We start from the raw sequence: 25,887 nt of genomic DNA on the forward strand, positions 1-25,887 counted from the left end.
CACATACTTATCCTTATCATACAAGAGACGGTATATCTTAGTTACCATATTTTATTTTCTCATGTATGTATGTATGTGATCGATATATCTAATATTCTGGTGTATATTTATAAAAAGATTGTAGTTATGTGTATTTATTTACAAAACAAATATATGACCTATTTTGAAATTATTTTTATGATTCTGTATTATTGCCTAGTCCACATTCTACTATGAGTCATAGATTAATCAATCCCATTGATTTTATCTGTTTAAATATACAACACTTGGCAACCATCTATAAGACAGACATTCACTAGCCTTTCATTTATTTAATACTATTTAATTTTTTTTAAATTATACTTGGCCTGAATTGCAACAATTTTTGGGGTTGACAACCCCTCTACCCATTCTCTATTCAGGGATGATAAATGTAGGGTTAATAAAAGCTTTCTGTTTATCTTTTCCTGTCTGTTCATACACACACACACACACACACACACACACACCCAAACACACACCCTATCCTCTTTCTATAAGGAATGCAAACTGACTGGTTTCTGCTGTTTTAGTTGAACACAAGGAATTTAACATTAATTAATAATAATAAAATAATAATAATAAAGATTTAATCACAATGTAGTTTAAATTAAGAAAAACGTTCCAAATTCTCTAAGGAATTTACAACCATTCTTCTGCAACATAACATTTTTTTTAACAGTGGAACAAACAAAACAGTTTTTTTGTCGAGTCTTTAAATAATGCATTAGCATGCCAAGGAAGAATTTAATATTGTGGAAAGTTTTTTAATGTTCCATTACTAACCACAAGAGGGTAGTGTTTCTCACATTTCCTTACTAAGACTTACATTCATCACCTGGTAAAAAAATCCTCTTATCATGCAGCACATGGAGAAATGGAATTAAACACTGTCTTCCCTTTATCTTAAAATAACAAGGACAGAGTCAAAAATGACTCCGATTACACGAGGGGCAGGAATGCTCAATGCACATTTGCCCTCACTAAAATACCTGAGCAAATCTACAAACTGATATCAAGGGTATTTATTGTACTTGATAGGGTGGTTGTTTGAAGTGTGGGCAAAATCCCATGATAATGGTCATTCCACAAAGTCCTTAGTCCACAGACCCATTAAACAAATAAAGAAAGAGTGCACTGTTACGATAATACCGAAGCAATGCAATATAACCGAGGCAATAAATATTCCTACAACAGACAATTGTCTGCACTCGGAAACCTGGATCATTCAGTTATGTAACACTCACAAAGACGCACAGTGTGCCATCTGTTCATCCCCACCTGTCTTCCTGTTGGAGACTGCTCCTCCTCTGCCTCCTTGATGACAGCCCACCCGCAGGAAATATCTCCTCCATCAGGTCCATGGCATTCTTCCCAACCCATGAGTCCAGGAGGAGAGTCAGGGATTTGTCTCTGGACACCAGATCCCTGGCCAGGGCCGCTACTTTCTGCTCCGCAGCAGACCTCTCTCTCTTAGACAGCAGGTGGTTGTCCAGATCCAGCTCCTTCGGTTCCTTGTCTGTGCTGATACTGCCGAGCCTCTGGTACTGGAGATGGGCATCTGGGCTGGGGAAGAGTGGGGTTGACCGGGCTTCTGGAGACACAGTTCCCCTGTGAACTGCTGTGTAGTCCAAGCTGTCGATTTTGCAAAGAACAAAACAAAAACATGTCATTCTAGAACTAAACCGTGTATGCCTGCAGTCAAGGTCATGCAATGCAGCGGTCTGATATGAAATACAATGAACTGGAGGCAAAACTGGTTCTTCATCTTTTGCACATTCAAATGGAACCAAGGTTCAAGTACAGTATTATCTGTGAGTTACCTGTTCGCCTGCAGTGTTCTAGAAGGTGGCTGGGCCTCTGTCCCTTGATAGTTAGCTCCTTCACCAGGAAGTAGTACTGTCACCGGTGAGGGCGGTAGGGGGAAGTCCTCAGTGATGTCAGTCTCACGGATGGGCAGGGTTGGTGAGAGAGGAGCAGGAGGTGGTGCTAGCTCCCGGAGAAAAACTTCATCATCATCCTGGGAGATGCTGGGCAGAGGGGTGATCTGGAGGTTGGACTCTGAGATCCGTAGTGAGGGTAGGTTGTGGGACAAGTGCAGGGGGGAGGGCGGGGCTTTCTTTTGGGACTTGCGATACAATTTCGGAGGGAGTTCAGGGGGGGAGGGAGAAACGGTCTCACTGGATGACCTGTCCTGCGGGGGGGCAACAGGTGTCTTTGGTGCCTTCTGCTGACAGACCCCCTCGATGGGGAAGTCCTTCAGTGTGTCCTCTGAAGTGCTGGTATCCGTGGAGCTCTGTCTGACAGTCCCAGCCCTGCCCTTACTCACCTCTAACTGCTGTGTGCCAGTCTGGGGTGTGGTTGGGAAGGTGATGGCATCCAGGTTAGCCTGGCACAGCCTGTCGCTGGACTGCCAGTCCTGGCTGGTAACCGTGCCAGGTTGAAAAGGACAGGGGAGGCCCACAGAGGCGGCCAAGCCGGAGGCACTGTGTGAACGTGGACGGTCGCCATGCCGCGATTTCTCCCTGCGTGTTACAGGTGTGTTGAGCTGAGAGGGACCCTGGTTCAACTGGTAGTGCTCCACTCTCACAGCCGAAGCCGAAGCTGGCCGTTCAGGCTTCACATTGTCCACTGACCTGAACATACGAAATGATCATTCATTACCATTACTCACTGTCCTCTTGATTCTAAAATGCATGCATTAGTGATCGCTAAAAAAGCCGCATTGGACAGAGGACAGTTCCTAAAGAGATTCTCACAAAATTAGATATTTGTAGCTTCCACAATATCTGGAATGGAATTCATACAGCATCTAGTCATTCCAGATATTTTTCCACCCATGCTCTAAAATTGGATACAAGTCTCCAGTAGGTAAATTTTACCAATTAAGGAAGGATTTAGTGAAAAATTGCCATAAAAGTCAATGTGCTGAAAACAATTCCAATTTTCCACTGGAAAGTGGAAATCTAGACAGGTCATCTAATAATTTGGCTTGCAGGAATATGGAGGGTTCCATGTTTCCTTGTCATTCTTGATGTAGACAAATTACCATATGTGCACACACCTGTTTGTAGGTAACCTAGAAGGTAGAGAATCTCTTGACCCCACTTCCAATGGACAAACTTCTCTTGCCAGGAAGTCCTAAAACACAAATGCAATTTTTAATATTGAGGCTCTGATTACAGCAGAGTGGCATTCTGGGTTACTGGAAACAACATAGCTCTGTATGAGGAGAAACCAAGGTGGTAAACTTTATTTCACTAAGTTTAGCTCAGGACGCTAATCACAGATTAACACAATTTTTCTAGTTGAAAAGGTGGCCACTGGCAATGGATGACAAAAAATGCATATTAGGAACAGTTTGTATACAAGTAAAATGAAGCCATATGTGATCAGACAAATGAGTCACATTTCCTGTAAGATAGTCGTGTTGTCTTTTCATGAAAAACAATTTCAAGATTATCTCAATTAATGACACTCAATTAATGACATATTAAGATTTAAACTAATCTGAAAATGGCATGGTGGCCTAATTAATAATTGAACAAACTAATTTATTTGAATTAATCATGATGTTGCTTTCACTGACAGTGCCATTGGATTGGTGCTCCCTCTCACATAAGAAATGCAACAAGCTTAATTGCGCTGAGATAAATGCCACCCCAAACATTTCCTGCCCAAAACACAACCCAAAACTTCAACAGATGAATCTTATCTTACTCAACTCCTCCCAACAAAAACGGACACAGCAAGTTATCTGTCTCTCATCTGTCATCACAAATTCAAAGCAGGCTCAGTGGCACCACACAGGAAGTGGGGAGTACAATGCATTTCCTTTTAAATGATTGGGTGAGGGCACTGCAAAGAACCTAAAAAGTATCTCAATAAAGAGCCACTACCACAACAGCCCCCATTAAGGCCATACACTATAATATAATTTACTAAACAACATCAGGCAAAATCAGTTGGCTGCACTCCTGGTAGTCATTCATTTAACCCTTAAATAATGAAACCAATATCTTAATTCCTTAATGCCTCTGTAATTTCAGTGTGTGATCTGCCTGGCCTGAACATGCAAACCCCAAATACCTTCAACATATTAAAAAGAAAAGAGATTTGCGGTACCTCGTGAAATGTCTCTACTGCAGGTGAGGATCTGGCTCTGAAGTGCTGTGGCACTGCCTTGTCCTCTCTTCTATCCAAAAGGTCCTCTGCAGAAGCCGACTTCCCTGAACTCCTGGCCGAAGCAGCTCTCTCTAAAGGCCCTTCTTTCTGCTGGATAAGCGCCTGCCCATGATAGGGCTCCAGATTGCCGGTCTGGCTTAGACTTGGGGCTCGGGTTGGTCTCTGAGGTTCTCGGGTCTTGCTAGGCTGTCTGTAGAGGGAATGGTGGTACTCCATATGGGGCCTTTCAGAGTTTCTGTTGTAGTAGAAATAGCTATGCAGGTTTGAAGGTAGGGTAGAAGACTGACGGTTCATCATAGATGAATTATCAGGCACAGTCTCCTGTAATGAGGTCACACTGGAGGTTGAAGACAGACTGTGTGAATCAGTGGAGGAGGAAGAGGCAAGTTGCAAATAGGCACTATGAGGCCGATGCATGCGGCCATCTATTCTCAAGCCCGTTTTACGCTCCATGTAGTCAGCCAGGGCATCTTGCTGCATTTGCTTCAGCTCGGGACGGGAAGAGGATGGTTTAGGGCAGGCATTCCGAATTGCCACCATCTCAAACATCCGCCGCCGGTCTGCCACACTGGTCTCAGGCATGAGGAGCTGTTGTGGATGTTTCCTCTGGCCTAAGGTTGTGGTTTCTGGGTCAGAAACCCCAACTTCATGCATGTTCTCGGGCTCAGAGTATGACCGCTTTTTTTGCTCCACAGTTAGGCGCTTACGTGCCCCAATACGCACGACTGGAGGTCCCACTGGTGGAACACTAGGGAGTTCTGGTGGAAGGATCCTCTCGTTCATGTCTGGAGTAACAACATGCCGTTCTTTTGGAGTGTGAGGTGACATGTTAGTGGGCTTTGGACTTGTCTTAGGCCCCTTCCTCTCAAGGGACATGTGTTTGACTGAGACAGGAGGAGGGCTGACACTCAGGTCCTTTCTACGAAAAGATGTGGACCTGAGCACCTTAGGCTGTGCATCTTTGATGCTGTCCCTGTATGCACGGTTAAAAGACGTGTCCTGGTGAAGGCCTGCGCTTTCGTGTAGCTCATCCCTCCAAAGGAAATCATTTCTGTTCTCCTCGCTCAGATGGTATGAACTTTTGCTACGATGAAGGGCCAGTGCTGGATCATGCAGGATGCTACGCTGGATATAAGTCTGGTCACTACTACCTCTTCTCTGCTGCAGTTCAATAGTGCTTTCTTGACATGCCATATTCTGGCCTTGGCTGCTGGAGCAGGAGCTTGGAGCCCTCACACGAGAGTTGGTACTTCGGTCCAGCATACTGCAAAGGTCTTCAATGCCTGAAAAAGAGCTCTTGGCACTGGCAGGGTCATGGTTTGGACGATAGGATGCACCGTGGCCAAGACTGTGGCTGCGGACTTTAGTGGACTCTCGCCTCTCAAAGTGACTGACTTTTTCCAAAACCGACATGCTACGTTCACTCTGAAAGCTGCCCTGACTTATGGTACTTTCTGGACTAGCACACCTTTGCACCTCCGCCAGAGCATTCTCTAGACGGGTCAGTGGATGTTCTGCATCATGGGGTGGGCTGGAATCACTGTGCTGCCTCATTCCTTGAACAAGAGTTTGAGATGGAGCTGAGTTGATTCTGTTTGCATGTACAAACTGTCCCTGTGGCACTTGATCATGGGATTGTTGCAAGTTAGGCTCTGTCAATCTGACTGGCTCTTCCTGCCTGGAGTGCTGCGAGTTGTCTGGGAGCTCAGTGTTATGCTGTGAGTACCGATGCCTGTCTCCTCTAGGCTGGGTGGGTGTGTATGGGTCTCTCCTCTCCTGTCTTATTGTTTGGACCAGGGGCCTGCCCTGTAGATGAGTCCTGTAGATGCTGCATTTGGTTTGGGGCTCCTCAACCTCCTTCTCAGCATGCTGGGAACCTGGTGATTTGTACTGGGTGGAGCCTTGAGGAGGGCTGGAAGCATGACATAGGACATTGCTTTGGTATCCATTTTCCACTGATACACCATCCCCACTGCCCAAGCCCCTTTCTACAAACTGGTCCCTCTGAGATGGGTACGTGTTCTCTTTTGTCAATGCTGGGTAGACACTACTGGAGATCGGGCAACTGGTGGGGATCTGAGCAAAATGCGGCTCTGGCTGAGGAACTGGATAGATACCTGTGGGTAGCATTAGACGCCCTGGCTGAGATGACTGAGGGAAGCCCTGTTTGGGCTTTGTGGTTGGGCTGCTTTCTGGGCTCTTCTCAATGACTGTGTGCAACTGCCCTTCAAGTCCAAATGAGGACTTGCCTGAAGCCACAGGTCCACTGGAGTGGTGCCATGATCCCTTATGCAGAGAGCGCAGTGACCGAGGCTGCTCAAGGCTAGACCAAGAGTTGGGCCGCTCATGGTTCCGGATAGCTGCAAAGCTATCACTACGCAAGGGAGGTGCTGGTGCCCCTTTCAAACATTCATACGAATTACGGTGCGGCGTATGACTCCATACTGGTCCCACACTGTGTTGATGAGAGGCGGATGTTCCCCCACTACTACCACTACTGCAACTGCTACCACTACTGCTGTTGCCATGATGATAAGCACTACCTGAACTGCTCTCGCCTGATCTGGATACCATCCGCCCTTCACTATTCCTCAGTAGAGAACCAGACATTACTTCATGTTCCTCTGAAACACCCTGTTGTGGGTCATAGACCGTACGAACGTAGCGTATGTCAGCCTGTTGCATGCTCTCTGCTCCCTTCTGCTGGGGCACATGCTCCATGGAGTATGAACGCTCTTTGGGGAATGTTGGGACAGCTGCAAGGTACTCTGGGATGCTGGAACTGGTAGAAAAGGAACTGTATGCAGAGTCACGCTTGCTGTGCAAGTGATCAATGCTGTTAGAGGACTTGGATGCTGAGAGCTGATGGCAGGAGCTATAGGTCAAATGAGCAGGGTCTAGACTCTCCATGCTGCCCCGTGAGCTATACTGGTCTGGACTTTTTCTCAGATAGTTGACTTCATAGGTTGAGAGGTCAGTGGTAGAGACACTGTGCAAGAAAAGACATGGGAGTAGGTAAACTGTTCACAAACCATGTAAACTGTGTTTCTAAATGCTATTTAATCATTTACATGCATAAGAACAGCAGTTGCTATATACAAATAATAACAGAAGACAAGATGTTTTGGTGGAATAGTTTTGACTGTGTACATTGTTATGGCTTCATTAACATTTTCTGAAGCAGACAAGATTTATATTACCCTGCTTAAAAAAATAACCACGGCTCCAATGCTAATAAAGGAAAAGACTACCAAGGCACTTCAGTGGCTTTGATAATAAACACTTTGTTCTGAGGGAGGTCTTCATTACTATATATTATAAGCATGAGAGACTATTTCACAGCTCTTTGAAGACATTATCTCACAACACTCATTTTAAATGAAGCACAGATGTGCTCAAAATGATCTGTAGTAGTGCGTTTGTAAAAACAGCAACCACAATACAAGCCAGACAGATTTAATGTTTTCGTGGTTGATGTTATATTAATTCATTTGGAGACTCCAAAGTCATACAAATGACTTTGGGTTTTTTGTGACTTTAGATTAACAAGCCCGGGAAAAAAAAGATGCAATATTAATACATGCAAGCAACTAAATTCCCACAGGGCCCCCAGTGACTGCTGACCATGTATGGATAAGTGGGTGCTGGGGGAGGGAGTCAGCAGCTTGCTGGCATTTTAGAAGACATAATGAACGTGACGTCATCACCTCTTCAGCAGTACAATTGCTCCTGTGGTTCCATTCTTTCAATACACACACTCACACCATTTTGGATAGACCATCCATTTTAAGCAGAAAGCTAACCAGCTAGCAATGGCAAATGCAATCCTGGCATGGAGCAATTGGATTGTGCTGGCTGGATAGCGTGTTGCTATGGAGATCATCAGGGTTAAGCGGAATGCCACTGGAAGGAATGTGGCTTCATAGAAGTTCTACTGCGTCAATGCTCACAATCCCAACCTATTGCCCTCAGAAGTTTCTCAGAATTGGCAATTGCAGATAGGCCCTGAATGTCATCTAAATACAGCAGTTAACCATAAATCACATCATAAATCAGTGACTTGTCTCACATTCCAGCCTGAACAAGAAGGAGGCTTCTTAAACAAACAAAATGAACCTTAACTGTGATTTAGTCTCCATGTGGAGAGTTTTTTTACACAGCACTTTACTTTTTGCATTACATTGCATAGTAGGGGCATGTTTTAAAATGTATTCTTAAATAATTGCCGTATCAACAGAATAGCTCAGTAAGCAAAACAGCTCTTAAACAAATCAAAATGTATAGCCTGCCACACCCCTTCACTTCCCTTTTGATTCCATGCCATTACATACCATACATGCATAATCTTATATACATGTTAACCTTTAGCTATGATGTCATACAGGAACAACATCACGTGAAGACAACTAAGTCATTAAAACTGTATCAGTACTGTGAGAAACAATTTAACTGACAAGGTACTGACAGGTTTATCACAGAGAGATAAGTTCATATATTTTGCTAGTTCTAGTTAAAAAGATTTTCGGGTGATGTAAACTACAAGTAACATTGAAAACCTCACGTTACTACAAGGGAACATTAATTTGTGAAAAGCATAATGCATGTAGTGAGACCCACGCACTGAGAAACAGCAAGAGAATCTTCCATTGTTCCTCCCTGAGTGGCCCAGATTCCACTAACCTGGAATGGCAGTTCTGATGCCAGGGAGCTCCCATGCTGCCCTGGGATATTTGCATCATGCTGGGATCCTGTTGGCCGTCACCAAGCTTGGTGGAGTGCCACGAGTGAGGACGAGATGCAGGCTCACTACGTCTGGGAGACAGAGAGAAGGGAACAGAATGTCAAGAGACAGTGTGACCTGAACTCTGAGAAGACGGTCTCATCAAAGAGATCCTGACACAGGCAGGGTACAAACACACCGAGCGTCACACACAGCACAGTCCAGTTCATCCAGTTCACACAACAGATATACAATCAAACCCACAAACACTAAATAAACAGTGATCTAAAATTCAAGGCATTATTATTGAAGAATGGCACCATGGATGTTTACATACATGAAAACATTCGCGCAAATCTGAGGACTTGAGAAACGTGATATAGGTCTCGGGAGTCCTCTGCCGTGGTTCGAGCAGTCAGAGAGGAATGCTGTACTGTTATCCCATTCTCATCGAGCAAACAACATCAAACAAACACTTCATCCATCTGAAATATAATCGCCTCTGATAATACAGGACACCGATGATACATGGTCCAATTCTGTCGCTGGAGACCATTTACAAATATTTGGTATGACAATTAGAGAGCTAAACGTTGGAAGAGTTGAGTTACAAAGAGAGCGCAGCGGATCTGAGTGAAACATAATCCTTTCCGCCTTTAAACAGATCAAGGTATTGCTGTCTGCATGGCTGGGATGATCTCTTGGGCCACTATAAGCATCCAAAGTGCTGCATATGCAAAGGAGTGCACAAAAACTCTTTTGTAAATGGGGCATGTCTCCATGGGACACTATACCTGACCTCCTTACAGTTCCAGCTTCAATGCTAGTGTACTTCATTTGAAGCGCATTTCTCCCTCTCATTAAATCAGATTAACTTTAAATCTCAATTTGTATAAATGTATACTAAATGTATACTGTATCAGACAAAGTACTTATGAGTCCATAAACATATTGTTCCCATTCTGGTTACGTCATTCCAAGGCAAACAAACAGGATTAATGAGCAGGGTTTACTAATTTCCACTGACCATAACAGTACAGAAATCTCACACACTTTAAACAGGCCCAGTAAAAAGGTCCAAGGCAAAAAATCTTGGACTTCATCAATCAGGTTTTTGACATAAAGTATTTATGATGCACTGCATTACTGCAGCGTAAAAAGGTTTGAAAGCAAACTTTGAAGGATTTTTAGAAATGCTTAGAAATGCTTTACATAAATATGAAAAAAAAGCTGCAGCAGCTTACAAACTGTGGACATCAGTCTCCAAATGGAACCTATCATATCAGGCTCCCCTTTCTTGTTACACCTTCCCTTTTCAGTAAGCACATTAGAGGTTTGGATAAAGGGTTATCATCACTGGAGGAAGGGGTGCTGATAGTCCTCCTTGGTGTCCTGTAAACAAAGCCTGAGCTACAAAAACCCACGAAAACCACAAGGGTGTTAGGGTGGGGTGCTGAGCGGCTATGCATGGAAAAACAAAGGTCATCCATCACTGTCTATCTGAAGCACTTAATGCTTCAGTGTCACCAAAAAACATGAAAGCTGCCACTCCTGTTACGACACTCCCTGATATTAAGGAACGACTTCTGGTATGTCAGTATAACAAAAGAGTTTATGTACCAACGCAGCCTGCTGATTTTAGAAATGAGAACTGTGAAGATGAAAGATTAAAAACACAGCATCAGCATTCCTGACCACGGAAAAACCCCAGCAGGCATCAATCACAGTATAACCATTTCATGTTGGTTACCTGGCAGTGAATCTCAGCACCTTCGAGATGAGCCCAGTGGCCAGACTGTTCACACTGGTTTCAGAAGGTGACTTGCACAGTGCTCCGTCAGACCTTCCCAGGTTCAACTTCTTCTGCTTCCTTCGCAGCTTCCTACGATAGAAGGCACCGAGCAGCTCCATGGCAGCATGCACGTCGCTGCCTGCTCGTAACGTATACTAAAATGCCACAACTAGGGTCTGGGCTGGTGAGTTAGGGCTTGGGACCCCAGGGACATAAAAGCGTCCAATTAAGCGTCATTACATCTCATACGATAAATACTGAGTAAACATCCTGCCCTCTGCTGTGGCGGTAGAGATAGAGCGAAAAAAAAAGTCCACATGTAGGAGAGGCCAGATAGAAAAAGAGAGGGCAGAAGGGAAATTAGGTTGGGAAGATGACTGCAGAGAAACGTCAACCTCCACACTGACGCAATATTCCAACGTGCGAGAAGCGCTGTTCGCTCGAAGGGGAAACATAAACACATGATTCCATGTGATCGCGCCGCTAAACAATAGCATCTCTGTGCATCCGCTCCCTCTTCTTCTCTCGCCCAATCGCTCAACACGTGACCTCAGCAGAAATCACCGAGCACATCCACTCCCCCAGGCTGTTATACGGGCCTCGATAAGAGCCAGGACGGCCGTGGAGCTCCCACCGTCCAGACGTGACCCTCGGCCATTCGTTCTTTTAAAGCCGTGACAGGCATCTCCGGGCCCAAGGCGTAATGGGGGGAGATGTCCTCACCTGGGTGGACCAGGGAGTACAGAGGGCCTGATGACACCCGCTCACACACAAATACGCCGGTATAGACAGTCGGTACAAAGGGGCGTAGAGAGGTGGCCTCCAGAACAAAGGCAGCGCCAAGCACTGACACCTCATTCTGTCTCCCAACAAAAGTGGTGGATTTCCATGGTGTCTGATCTGCCAGCTCCCAGGGGAAGAAGTAGAGTCCCACTGACACTCCCATGAAACCTAACCTCAGAGAATCCTCTGGCAAATCACTGAGAAACAGAGGACAACCACCAGGGGGGACACACAAAAATACTCCCCCTTCCCCAACATCGCACTGAGGAGCCATTTTGTGTGTGTGTGTGTGTGTGTGTGTGCATGCGACGCTAGACGAAGCAGGGTGTGTCCAGGAAAGAAACCTTATCTGTGTCCTGGGAATGCAGTCTGCAATCATAATCTCTGTGATCTGTGAGGAGACTGAAATTGGAGACGGGATTAGATGGAGCGAGCTTGAGAGGCCACTGGCCCGTCCAAAGAAGTGGCTCACATCGTGGTTTGACCGTTGATGACCAATCCTTTGGGCAATAGGAGATGTTTATCGGGACCAACTGCAAATGGGTATGATGCACAGACTGAAGTAACACCAAGCATCCTAACTTTCTTACAGCAGCAAAACCCTGATCCCAAAACTCACGATTCACCTTTTAATATGTAGAGAAATTATTCAATTCAGTCACATTAGAAACATTAACTGGGACCCATCACAGGAATCTCAGATCATTCTGATCTGAGTCAACTTCATGGCTTTATTTTTATCCCCTTCACACTCTATCAACTCAAAAATATGTCAGTGTCAAGCACAATACTCAATTTTTGAACTTCCATCCATTCCATTCCATCCACTGGGCTCTTGCATTACATGGAAACATGTTGTCAGTGCAGTATTTATTCACCACAATTACTGCTTATTACCTATAATTACACAACTTCACTTACTGCCTGGTTAAATTCACACTTGTTCCTTGTTTGCATATTTCAACTTATTACAAGTTGTCACAGTGCTGTGGGGGTAAGGTTAGAGCAGTAGAGTGTTTACTGTCAGCTCAAAAGAATTTCTTTATTTTAATGGACAAAGAAATACTCCCTTTTGACTCATCAAGACAAACAAATACAACAAAAAGAGCACAAAAATACAAAATAACATACAGTCTGGACAGCTACACTTATTTCAATGAATCATGCCAGTTAGGGGGAGCAACAGAGAGCCTCTTGGTTTAGGTTTGGTTGCTATTTTCAAGGCTGATTTGACAAAGTGATCTGAACCCCTGGCACCCTCTGAGAACGCTGTGTGTAACGGATCATTCATAGAGTCATGCATTCATACAAATATGCAGTATGCAGCAGCGGTTGAGGTGGACACGCTGTCCTGACACCCAGTCTCCTGAGGAATGAGAACTTCCTGTCCACCCTGCCCCAGGCATCATAACACATACCGCGCCGGACCTCTCATCCAACAGATAATCATTTACAGATAGATGGAACGACAGAAAAACAGACCATTCCTTCAGCCTAAAACAAGCTTCATCCTGCTCTCCATCAGAAATTCCATATTTACTAACACTTTCAGCTTGGCCGCCCAGGACTGGCCATCGTTTAAGGACATTGGGGTGTTAGTGTGCCATCTAATGGACAGGAGGGCTGTGCATTCAAAGGCATCAAGCACAAATAATACTGGATTCTATCTTTAATATGAACAGCAGGTTAAGACAACTTTACCATAACTTTAAAAAAATCATTTGATAATACATACGTGGTGGTTCCTCCCATCGTCCAAAGGCATGTGTACTAGGTGAGTTGGGACTATTCTCACTATGCACTATGCAATAGATCTGAAAATTAGTCTGAGGAGGGGGAAAAGTCTGACATTTTTAAATAACTTTCAAATAACATGAAATGTATATATAACTTGTTCGTAATGCAAATGTGTGCGCACATATGAATAATGTGGTGAGCTTTCGCCGAACTGGGAGGAAGAAATGCTTGGCACTTATTCTGGCAGGAATCTGTATGTGTACAACCTGATAGGCGGAGTAAGCAGTACAAAAACGCCCTCTTTTGGCTTACTGACCAACCAGAATGCGCCTCGATTACGCAGATTGCGAATAGTGATTATATAATATATGTCAACAATGCAAGCGTGGAGAACCTGAGTAAATGGAGTTTGGAAAGCACACCTCAGTTCACTTGGTTGATGAACTCTTCATAATAAAACTGGGAAAAGACTAATTACTCCAGACTCCATTACCAGAAGGATAAATGAATGCAAGTATATTTCTATACACATTTACATTTACATTTACGCCATTTGGCAGACGCCCTTATCCAGAGCGACTTACGACGTACACTAGGGTGTGGATTCATGAAGGGATTCATCATCCCGTCAATCTCAGTCCCTCCTCTTCCAATGTCCCCCAAACTGGTCTCTATGACAAAAAAGCCCATGGCATTCAATAACAACCAACCTTATTTATTGGACCGGACTGTGTGGAAGACACTGATGCTGAAGAACTCTTGTTAACTTTAAACATTCCACCAAACCCAAACTGGCGCCTTTGAGACATCATGTGACATTTCCCCCCACAGCCTTATTAGGCAGGGAGAGTTTTTGCACCAGGCCTGAGGCTATATTTATAGACTGTGTACACAAGAGCACTGGTTTTGTTTATGTACCGAATAGTTCAAACGTTTATGATGAGTACCAACAAAAGAGTGAAAGTGTCCACTGGTGGATCGGGAATGCCCCCTAAAGCCAGCAGAGGGCGAGGGTTCGAATTGCACAAAAAACAAAAAAAAGAATGCAGCAGTTCTGCCCCCCTGCCGCGGACTGGCTGCAGAGTGTAAAGATGCCTCTTTACTAGAACCACTTCCTGTCAAAGTGCCATTCGATTCCTGTTTCCCACAGTGCATCATGGATAAGGAAAGGGCCGCTAGGTTTTCTGACAGCAGTTCCCAGCCATGGGATCCTCTCCCCGAACAGTTCCAGAGAAAAAGCTGAAATAACCACGTGTTAAAAATACCTAAGAGCTGAACCCTATACCTGTTCCTTTCAAAAACAGCAGAACAATGACGCAGCCAAACACACACACACAGACACACACGCACGCAAGCACACCAGTGTGACTCAAAACAACACTCCCATTAAGCTGATGACATCATCCCAACCTTACCCCCACAGCACTGTGACAACTTGTAATAAAACACTTAATAGTGTACGGTTTTCTTGCTCTTTTTTTTTTCTCTGACTTAAATTCACATGCCCATCTTGTCGAGTGGCCCCTGACCTGTTTCTGATGCGTAGCTTAACTCCTCCTGAGCATCCCCTGTCCCGTGATGGGTTGTGGTTCGCAGGGTCGTTCTGGGGGCTGGACTCAGCGCAGCAGGGACCTGGACAGCACTCCCTACAGAACCACACACAACACAGGGACAATTTTAAAATGAAAACAGCGGGACAACATGTAGCAGAAATTACAAAAGAATATTCATCACTGCTGAAGAAATGTTTGTCCAGAACAAAGATCTGCAAAGGAGGAACGATCTTACACTTGTGAACTGTAACATGGCTAAATAAGCTGTGGGTCAGAGACAAAGAGACAATCCAAACCGTTTTTACATTATGTTATAAATAAATGTTACACTGGAAAACTGAGTTTTGAGCACACACTGATCATTATAATTGCTCTTAAAGCTCATGTGTCGGAAGCGCAAAAAAAATGACCAAGCATGAGGATCTGAGTGGCTGACTTGTGATGACTGGGCCCTAACGTCTCTAAAACTGCAGTTTTTTGAGGAATGTTCCAGTTCGGCAGTGGTCAGGACCTAAAGAAGGTGGACCAAGAAGAGAAAAAATGGTGAGCTGCCAGCAGGATCATGGATGCCTCTGTTTCAGCTAGCAAGTCTGCCAAATAGTGAAATATACTTTTTAAAAAATATTTGTAACAATAACAACAGTAACTTCTGTTTAGGTGCATTCACCAAGATGCACCAAGTCTGTGTCAGCAGAAGAGTGACTTTTAAAGAATACTCCTGTACTTGTGTAAACATACACACACACACACACACACACACACACACACTTCCATACCTATTCTTTTTTTTTTTTTTTTATTAATCCCAAAGGAAATTGCTTCTCTGCTTTTAACCATTACCCTTGGTGAGCAGTGGGCAGCCATGACAGGCGCCCGGGGAGCAGTGTGTGGGGATTCTGATTACAGGGTCCCCCAATGAAAAAATCATTAATATCTCTGACACAAAAACAATACAGATATCACTAATTGGATTTGAGAGCATAATTCTTAAGGCTACGCTGATATACAGGCTGTACACATGCAGCACAATAATGTTTTTATTTAAGTCATTGCATGTCATTGCATGTCATTGCATGAATATTTATTTATCTGAACACCCCTGCTTTAAATGGCAAGCAATTTAAATGTTTAGGATATTTGGATGTGTATATATTATGCTACATATATAAGTCTTTCCTATTTATTCTTCTATGTAATGGATATGCCATGTAATGTATTAAAAGGCTTGATGTGAGCCAGAGAGCTTTCAGCATTCTGAAGAGGCTCTGAGGAGTCCGGCTAATCCTACATTAGTGTGAATGAAGCCAAAGTCCTGCTGGGGCATCAGACCTGCCTACGGTTTCATGAAAGATTGAGCCAAACACATGCACTTTGAGCCCTTCATATAAACACCAGATGTCTAGGCCAAATGCACACACAATATCATTTTGTTGCAAGGTGTGATAGGGGCTTTACCTGACCCATGCTCATGTGTGTGAAAGTGCCTGGCGTAAAATGGCGTAAATGGTGGCTGATTAAACAGAGGCCGTCTGGTTCTCATCACTGACAAGAGCGTGGCAGGCCGCAGGCCATGTGGAGCTGACACCCTTAGAATATGCGGGTCTAGAACAGCTAAAGCAAACACTCCTCCCTGGCCAAATATTCACCCGACAAACCAGACCTGCACATCCATGCCCGGTGAGTGGAGAGAGGGTGGTAGTTTTGGGGACAGTTCAGATGCTAAACAATTCCAGCGACCAACATACATTCCATGAAAGTACATGTGCTGAGCTCTTTTGCACTTTGCCATGCAGATAAAATGAAATATGTGATTTGAAGAAGAAGAAGGTTATTAATATACAAATGGGAGTACCCATTAAATGGCCTTAGGCGGTATATATAGTTTAACCGCAATATAAATAGAAACAATATATGAAGCCTTTGTTCATGTAATCCTGGTGAAGAGACTTCCCTGGATTGGTCAAACCTGGTTTAAACCCAAATGTGGGTTCTTCTGCCAGTGTTAATTCTTTTTATTTGACAAAAACTATACTAAAGCATAAAACAGTATTATAATAATATGCCACGCCTTGCTTCCTCAATTCAGTATACACATCACTATTACCTTTCACTAGTAAAGCTTTCATTTTCTGCATGGAAAATGTGTTTTCAAATCATGCATCATGGAGTTTATCTTAAATGCAAATTACAAATAGTCAACATTTCAATGGTGCAATACAGAAACAAATGAAGCACGCTAAAAAAGTAAAAACAGTGGCAGTGGGCAGTGACAGGCTCGTCCACTCAGTGTGAGTGTGCAGCATGAGTGGAACGCAGCAGGCTATGCATTGAGACCAAACAACGTCCTTTATTTTCTGTCAAAGCAGCCCACGAAGCATAGAAATGCAGCTCTGAGGTAAACAGCTCCTGAACAGACCGAAGGGGGTCTAATGCACCCAGAAAGAGAGAGACAGCTCGCCTCTGATCGTCACCAGATGAGGGTCAGGTCTCGATATTGACAAACCACTCTTGGCATTAAAACAGCGCCATTCGCTTTCTTCCCACCTCTCTCCACTCTTCTCTCACCCGTTCTGCTCTTCCTCACTCCCCTTCTTTCTCTCGCACACAAACAAACAAGGGGAGCAAATAAAAGAAACCATGCCAAAGCAAATTCCTTTCACTTCCACTGAAAAGCGGCGGCTCCTAGGGAGTGGCCTCCCCCTCTCCCTCACATCCATCACACGTACGATGGAGGCTGCTGTAGCAGTAGGCCCGTGTGACTGGGACTGGGAAAGAACTCTTTCCCAACCGCGTTTACATTTATACATCCATCTGACACGCTTATCTGGGGCGACTTCCATTCAGCAAGATCAGGTTCCGTCCCCCTGGACCAACACAGGGTTAAGTGAGTTGCTCAGGCACACAATGGTTGCAGCAACAGAGCATTCTAGAGCTTTCCAACTTTGCACGTTAGCTGGTTGACATCATTCAGGCTTCTGCGGATGTTGAGTAAAAATTAAGTTGTGTATGTAACTAAATAACTTTTTGGTTACAATGCAATAATGTAGTATTACCATATAATAGTATAACACTGTTACAACACATTTTTCTTGGAAATGTAAAAAAAAAAAGGTGTTAACATTAAACATATACATTATAGAATAAATTAATAATTCTATTTGGGGACCACATGCTTGCATAAAAAAAACTTTCAGGATCTCCTGATGCACCATTACCACTGTTCCAGTCATGAATTAATCCTCCACTCTAAACAAAGCAAAATACAGCTATTTCACATATATATAAAAAGATAATTATAATTTTAAATAGCATAGGGCTGTTTTATTTTCCTGGTAAGGATTATAAATAATTATATATATTGAGTAACTGGTAAGTAATCAGTATTTGGGGCAGTGGAGCAGTGGTGGGTTCGATTCCCGAGCCGCCAAGGTGCCACTGAGCAAAGTACCGTCCCCACACACTGCTCCCCGGGCGCCTGTCATGGCTGCCCACTGCTCACTAAGGGTGATGGTTAAAAGCAGAGGACACATTTCATTGTGTCACCATGTGCTGTGCTGCAGTGTTTCACAATGATGATCACTTCACTTCATCTTTTCACTATTGGCAGCGCGATACAATTAAAAAAATATACAGCGGTCACAGTCCAGTACAGTTGTTGTACCCACAACAGAGTTTGAGTTCTTCAGAGACTCAATATTTTGAAATCTTGTGTGAAACAATTATAATATGGTGGAGAAGGGCATCAACTTTACAATAATAATTATGTCCATGGAAATCATAGAGGCATTATAAGCAATGGGCATTAATGGCATAAAACAGCGGTCACAACACAGTACTTACATCACAATGAGCCTGATAGATTGAACACAGCCATGGCTTCGGCTGCTGCCATCCCAGCAACTAAAGCACAGGTCAAGGTAAACACAGACGGAGTATGGTTCTGACACATAACACCCGTCATCGGCTTTCACCCTGTTCCCAAGTAGGGGTGTAAAGGTAACTTGGGATAAGGACAGGAATCTGAAACCCCCTCACCAAAAACGCGCCCAGTTAAATGGGCACCATTTCGAGTAGCCTGGCCAAATTACCGCAAAACTTTAACAGCCTTACATGCCAGGCTGGTCGGTGCGGTGATTCACTTTGATGTCTGTCTGGCCGAGGAGAAACCTGGGGCTGTTTTTCCGCCCTCGTAATGAGCATCTGAGCAGCCGAGGCTTTCTTCTGTCTGTGACCCCCTTCAGCCCCTCTCCGCCCGGCTCTACATATTTGTGGAGTGTAATTAAAAAGTGAGTTGTGAGAGCGCAGTGAGAGGAAGGACGGTGGGAGGGTTGTGATCTCTGAAGTCCCGCGTCTCGAGCACGCCCTCAACATTCCTGACATGCCATCACCCGCAAGACCCCCTGCTGCTTCTCGAGGGCAAACTAGGTGGTAACCACAGCGACGGGTTGACCACGCAGACTCGCCACTGCCGCTGCACGCCGCAGCTGAGCTGCGCAGACGGGCAACAGGGGTGACGTCTGGGCTCCTGTGGGCAGGAGCTGAGCAGGACGCTACCGGCCCCTTGAGCATTGAGAGGCACTCAGGCACAATGTCATTGCTATGGTCACGCTCCAGATGAGGTAAATAACTACCAGAGCAAATCTTCACACTCGGGAAGTATAGCATAAATTAGAACAACATTCGAAAGAGAGGAGCGTGTATGTGTGTGTTCACACTCGACAGGATAAAGAGACAAAATGGGCATTTTTTTTTTCTTCGTTTGAGGATTTGACTGAGCGGGTTTGAGTCGACAAACAGTGGCGGAACAAAACGTTCCACAGAAGCCATAAAAACCACCCAAGGAATGTGTGGACCTAGCTGAAGCAATTTCCAAGGAGCCCACAGAGTAGAAGTCCAAATAAGTCACATAACATGCACGTGACAAATACATCAAAAGGTAAAAACAACTAAACCAGTTTTACTTATCACTCGCACACCAGAGCCAGATCAGTCAACCATTTACCCAAAGCTCTGTAATAAAGGCGAAGGATTATGTCAGTAAACGGATTTTTTTTTTTGTCAAGGTCACAAAACTTCCTCGTTACCCCTCTGCATGTTTGTGGAGCCGAGGGAGAATGTCAGGAGCTGGTCCTGGGGGACTCTGGAAACAGTCACCAAGGAGGCCACATTGCAATGAGCCAGTGCTGAATGTAGAGTCACTTTTTTTAACAGGAGTGGCTTCTGTCCCCGTGTAAGTGGTGCTCTATAATGATGGCCCTAATCAGAGGATATTCAGGATAATTAAAGGACCCGAAGAAGCAAATTTTCAAAGAGGCCTCCGGGCCTATGCTCGGTTAGAGTTGTAATTTTCCAACATTCTTGCCTGGGTCACTGACACAGAGATTGTAATTACTGACAGACAGAGATGAAAGACGGAGATCCAGGATGATAAAACGAATGGAGGACACATGGGAGGAGCGCCTGACGAAGATGGAGAAATGCAAGTTCAACACCCAACCCATGAAAGCTCTTCCCCTTCTGACAATTTCAGAAATCTCTCTTCAAAATACCTCAGGTCCTATAAGCTGGTCATTTGTCAAACAACCAGTGCCTTGACATCCCAACACTGTCAAGAAGACTCAAGGCAAATAGTGCTTAACTGCATTCTAAACCCATGAATCAGTGAGCATCCTTTCTCCTCCTCCCATTCTGCACTCTCATACCTTCTCATAAGCTTCCATCACTTCACTCAGGAACAACAACTGATAACATGTTGGGGTTCACAGAATGTACGCTGGTTTGTTGTGCTTATATAATAACTTTGTATATATGTATATACACTGAAAAAACACTGGCTAAACTTTAAAAAATTGAAGTCACACCTAATACTTTAGCATTGACGTAAGGTAAATAAACAGGTTACCTCAGGTTTGATTGGTTTATTTACATCACAGCAATGCTAAAATATTAGGTGTGACAGATTACTTACATTTTTTAAAGTTTAGCCAGCTTTTTACAGTGTATGTTTTAATTTGCTCTATAATATGCTGTATAATTTATGATTTTGAGTTTACTTTATTATAATGATACTGACAGCAGGTTTCACATAAAATATTAGTTGTGACAGATACATACATGTTTTTAGGTTTAGCCAGTGTTCACTTTTTTCAGTGTATGCTTTCCATTCTGATTTTCATTAATATCTGGTGTTTAAAAAGTTTAATAACTATTAACCGATGGACGCATCTGACCCGATGGAGGACTCGTGGCTTTTCCCCAGCTCCGGAGGACGCGTCAGCATTCCAACACAGGCCTGGCCGTGGCCCTTGATTTTAAAGTTTCGGGTCGGGATCACATTCATTCCCCAGGGTGGCTGGAGGGTACGGCTGCCTGGAGGTTCCTGGCAGGCTCCCGATGGTCATGTCCTGTTCCCTGGTGAGGCCGAGGGGGGCTGCATTTCCCGGATGACATTTACTGAGAAGCGGAGGTTTTGGTCTGTCCAGCAGGGTCCCGTACATGGGGAGTAGGTACTGTCATGACCGAACAAGGTTTCCCTGGTGTCCTGTGTCATTCATGTGCCTAATTTCCTAACTTCTCAACTGTAGTATGTTATAAATGTTCCTGTGTGTTTCTAGTCCATGTTTTAATGCCATGTATCGTGACGCGATCGCGTCCTACCTGCCCTGTGCAATAAACTCTTTACTTTACAAAAAAAATCTATAATTGTTCACAAACACCACAACATATAATGAATGAATCCACATTACGTGTCTATTACATACTGTAATCAGAGAAATTATTCTTCAGATTAAAATTTGGACTGAAGGCCAACTAACAGACAAACCCTTCAGCATTCATTCAGCACAGCTTCTAACACAGACTTAACCCACTCTTGCATAAACAGGTTGAAAACACAGCTGGGACTGTGAGCATGCTGTGCCCCAGTCCTCTTAGACTGTAAGAGCCCAGAGGGAGTGAGGAACATCTATTGATTTTGGGACAGATATTGGGGTGAGGCTGAGACATGATGGGTGACTGTAAAGCATCGCAGCAGTGTCCATGCTGGAAAGCCTGGTTTAGGATGAATCCGACGGCTATGCAGGCATACTAGCCTGTGTCATACGGACAAGAGGGCACAGCTACAGGTAGATTTTAGCAGACAATCATATAAAAAGCGAATAACCATCAGTAGTTACAGGGATGCTCCCCCAGGAGCCTTAAGTGTCTTGCACAGACACAATTGTAGTAAATGGGGTTTTAACCTGTGTCTTTGTGGTCCTATGGTACATAGGCGATTGTTTTACTCACTAGGCTACTACTACATAGTGCAATAAAAATTAGCATGTGGGGAGTGCTGCACCTTGCTGGGGAATTTATAACATATAACATATAACATAAAAATTCTGATTTCCAAATCTGAACTACACATGTACAGGATACAGATGCGGTATAGTGGTTTATGTGACTGAATCCTACAATGAGCAATACTACATAATATTTTATCATATACGTGGCAGGTACACTTGAGTTGACAGGGGACAGGTATGATACCTGATACAGACTGAGTTGATTAAATTTGCACAAAAGTCCGACTCTATCATAGTAATACAGATAATCAGTTTGATAACAATGTGGATGTTCATAACAATCCATAAAGCCCAGCCCTAATCTAGACAATACTTTTCAGATAATTTTCTCAATTTCTTTTGTGTTATATATATATTTTGTATATAGATGCATTATAATAATATATTATAATAACACTTAATCATGTCCCCCTCATGCCATCAAGATGCACGCTCCTGTACAGACTCACATACAGTCACATCTCCCCCGATTGGCCTGTCCCCAGGTGTATAAAAGGCCCCCTTTTGTCCATAGGTTTTGTTCTAAGGTTTCACTTGTCCCCCATTAACCTGCCATTCACCAGATGACACACTTATATTTGCTCCATAAATCCTATAATTGTCTTTATTGTTAAGGCACCAAACTATATCGGTAAGAAAACTATATTTGTACACATGCACACACATACACAGTATAGTATACAGTGCTGTGCAAAGTTTTTAAAGGTTTTTCATCTTTCCAACAGTAATAGATATTGATCTAAATCTAAAGGGTCTAAAATTGTTACATAACCAAATTATTTAAAAAACCTAATTATTGAAAAAACATTTAATTTGATATCAGAAAACTAATGAATGACTCTGTACAAGCAAAACCGACTATATTGTATAGCTGCTCAGAGAACAATAGGATAATGTATAGCGTCTCTTACACTTTATACATAATGTCATAGTTTAATAGAAATAAGGAAATTCTGCAAAAAAACATTTTATGTAAAACAATATTTGATCAGTGTTTGACATAGGTTTTCTTTGTTACATTAAGAACAATTCTCATGGCTTAGGTAAAAGGTGCTTTTGCACAGTACTCTGTGTGTGAGTATATATCTCATTATAGTCAACGTAACATGCTAATATATTATATGACAAAGTAGCTACTTTCCAGCACAAGAACATTCTCAGGTTTAAGTGGTTGGGTGAAAAACTGTAACAGATGCTCTCAACCCTCCATCAAAGAGACTGCAAATGTTCAGTCTAAATCAACGCAAACTCAACTGTACTAAGCTGAGAAGACCTGCAGAGACTTGCTGCTCTGAGAGTAATAGCAAAGTCATTTCATCCAAATTATAGCCTCAACAACGTGCAAAAAATCCTCTGCAGTGGAGAACAGCTCTCACTGGAATCATGGTATAGGTTTACAAGCTCCAGTAGGGTATCTTACCTCTTCCACAAGGACAGAGCTCTGCAAGACCAATGCTTCCACAACACAAACATCCCACATCAGAGACGGCGCACAACCATTCCTTCTTTTACTCTTCAACTTCAAAGCCAAACCATGGAGAGAGGTTGTTACTCTATGGAAAAAATGTAGGCTCCAGTACCTCTAACAAGCCAAAAGCACATGATTTCATAACATCTTCTGTCATCCTATCCTTCGCCCGTTCTCTTTCAAGCTATAGCTCTCTGTAACCAGCCATACACACAGCAGGCAGCAAAAAGAGTTCAAATTACTGCTTTCCTCTCAACCAATCAGATCATCTGTGGACCTGAATGGCTCCCGGAGCGCTGATGTCACTGAGCAGGTTCTACTTGTCCTCCCCTTACAGCCAACCAGGCAGATACCATGCTCATACCATGCTCTTCCTCTGCAAAGTGAATGAGCGACAGAGAGAATAATAATAATAATAACAAAGATTGTCAGGCTCTTTGTCCACACTTCTTAGCAAAGCAGCATCTTTGCAGGGAACAATGGCCGTCACACTATTTGTATGCTTCCCAGTCCAGTTTGAAAAGATCAGCATGCAGTCCTTCCCTCTCTCATAACTGTGTCCAGAGGGTCCTTTAATACGCCCATGAGACCAGCTGCAAAGTCTCAGTCAAGGCCAAAAAGGAACATTTATTCAACCACACACAGACTACACAAACCACTGTGTGGAAACACGCGAGTGACAAAGTGTCTATAAAATAATGTCACAACCACAATACATCATTCAGGGACGGCACGTTGCAAGGTATAGTAAAGAGTGTGTGCATCTTGGTGTGTGTGTGTGTGTGTGTGTGAGACAGGTGTCCAAGCTCCCTCTCACATGTCAGACCCCACCATTGTTTGCACGGTGAATTTAAGGAGCTTGCTCTATACCGCACCTGGCTTTAACAGTCACCGCTACTCCTCAGCTACTGGAACGCAGGAGGAAGCAACTGGCGTCTGTGCAAGCATCCTGTTGAGTCAGTCTTCTGAATATGGGAATTGCGTTGTTGTCAATTTTCTAGTATAAATGAGATAACATTAATATCACTATCCTGTCGGTTTTGCAATACTCTATATACCGTAGGGCCGTTGTCTGTGATTGAAGAATAAAAGGAAGAACCAACTCGCTACATTTACATGTTGTGTCCATTGCAGTCTTGCTGATTACATATAGTGATTATAATCATATATACCATGCATATATTATCATTATTTTATAACACCTGCAACATTTAGTGCTTTCTGTTCTTGCACTGTTATTACTTTTCCTCTCTATTATCGTGATAGCCTGATATAGCTACATAGTTTGAAAATGCTGTCTGGTGAAAACTCCTTTAAATTACTATAAAAACGTTCTTGTTTGTTCCACTTTAACTGAATACAAATCAATAATGTATCACCAAAGGAAGGAATATTGCAATGTATTGCTGTATCAATGTTCTATTGCTGCCTCATCAGAAAGATCTTGACAATTATAGATTTGCTGCAGGTTAATTTTGAGATGAGAAATGACTGTGATCACCTCAAAAAACAGTTGCATTAATGGCACATATTGGCACATTTTGATCAGCATGTAATAACCATGGTAACCAAGGCAACGGAAAACAAATCCTGGCAACATCGTAGCGTTTATCAGACTCTAGGCTCAGAGTCCGACAAACTAGAATGACAGGGGGCAAGAGCCAGATCCCCCGAGACAGCTGTGGCATCCCAGAGAGCATACGGGCCAGCAGTCCACCATCGGAACAGTACACAAACAAACAGCCGTCCCCTTACAGTATGTCCCTTTCTGCTCAATTAAGAGTGGCACAGCCAGGCCCACCTCTCCTCTGGTCCACTCACTGACTGAGGCCACTGTCCAAGCTTCCTCACTGGTGCATAAGTAACCTCCCTCAATAGCCAGTCTTTGTTTGTTTTATAGGGATGGCCTCTCATGCGGCGACCGGGCATTTCCGACTCACGGGGTCTATTGCTCAGAGAACCAAAACATTGGGTAGCCCGCGTAGTGCCCCAGGAGCGAAAGACAGGATGTCCAGATGAAATCATAAACAATACCCTGACGTGTCAAAAAGCCTTGCATTTTATCATTGTTAGGTTTTTGTGCCAAGGCCGCCAGAACACTGCGTACAGACCAATGAACAGTTTTTTTCCTTTTCCAACACTGCTATGTTTAAAAAAGGCAATGTGAACGTCAGCTATGGGGAGTGACCAGGTGAGTGCTACTGAACCAGCATCTCATTAAAATGTAACCAGGCAGTGTTTCATTTTTAAACACACTTGGCCATGCCAGGTCATTATGGGCAATG

General features: G+C 43.6%; 1 protein-coding gene across 5 annotated transcripts in view; it reads right to left on the reverse strand.

Moving 5' to 3' along the window:
- The window catches only part of shroom3 (shroom family member 3), a 41,270-nt gene that overhangs the window by 9,469 nt on the left and 5,914 nt on the right, over window positions 1-25,887 (reverse strand). For 2 of the 5 annotated variants that reach the window (XM_028973759.1, XM_028973762.1), the window contains 6 exons: window positions 14,765-14,881; window positions 8,884-9,015; window positions 4,144-7,192; window positions 3,083-3,159; window positions 1,842-2,654; window positions 1,300-1,653 (listed from right to left, as the gene is read on the reverse strand). In XM_028973759.1, coding sequence (XP_028829592.1) covers window positions 1,300-1,653; window positions 1,842-2,654; window positions 3,083-3,159; window positions 4,144-7,192; window positions 8,884-9,015; window positions 14,765-14,881 — 4,542 coding nt within the window. Of the gene's footprint in view, window positions 1-1,299; window positions 1,654-1,841; window positions 2,655-3,082; window positions 3,160-4,143; window positions 7,193-8,883; window positions 9,016-10,673; window positions 11,111-14,764; window positions 14,882-18,628; window positions 18,816-23,554; window positions 23,623-25,887 lie in introns of those variants that run through there. The other 3 variants (XM_028973760.1, XM_028973763.1, XM_028973761.1) reach the window with 3 other exon arrangements.

Source organism: Denticeps clupeoides, chromosome 3 (assembly GCF_900700375.1).
Source record: "Denticeps clupeoides chromosome 3, fDenClu1.1, whole genome shotgun sequence".
NCBI classification, from domain to species: domain Eukaryota; kingdom Metazoa; phylum Chordata; class Actinopteri; order Clupeiformes; family Denticipitidae; genus Denticeps; species Denticeps clupeoides.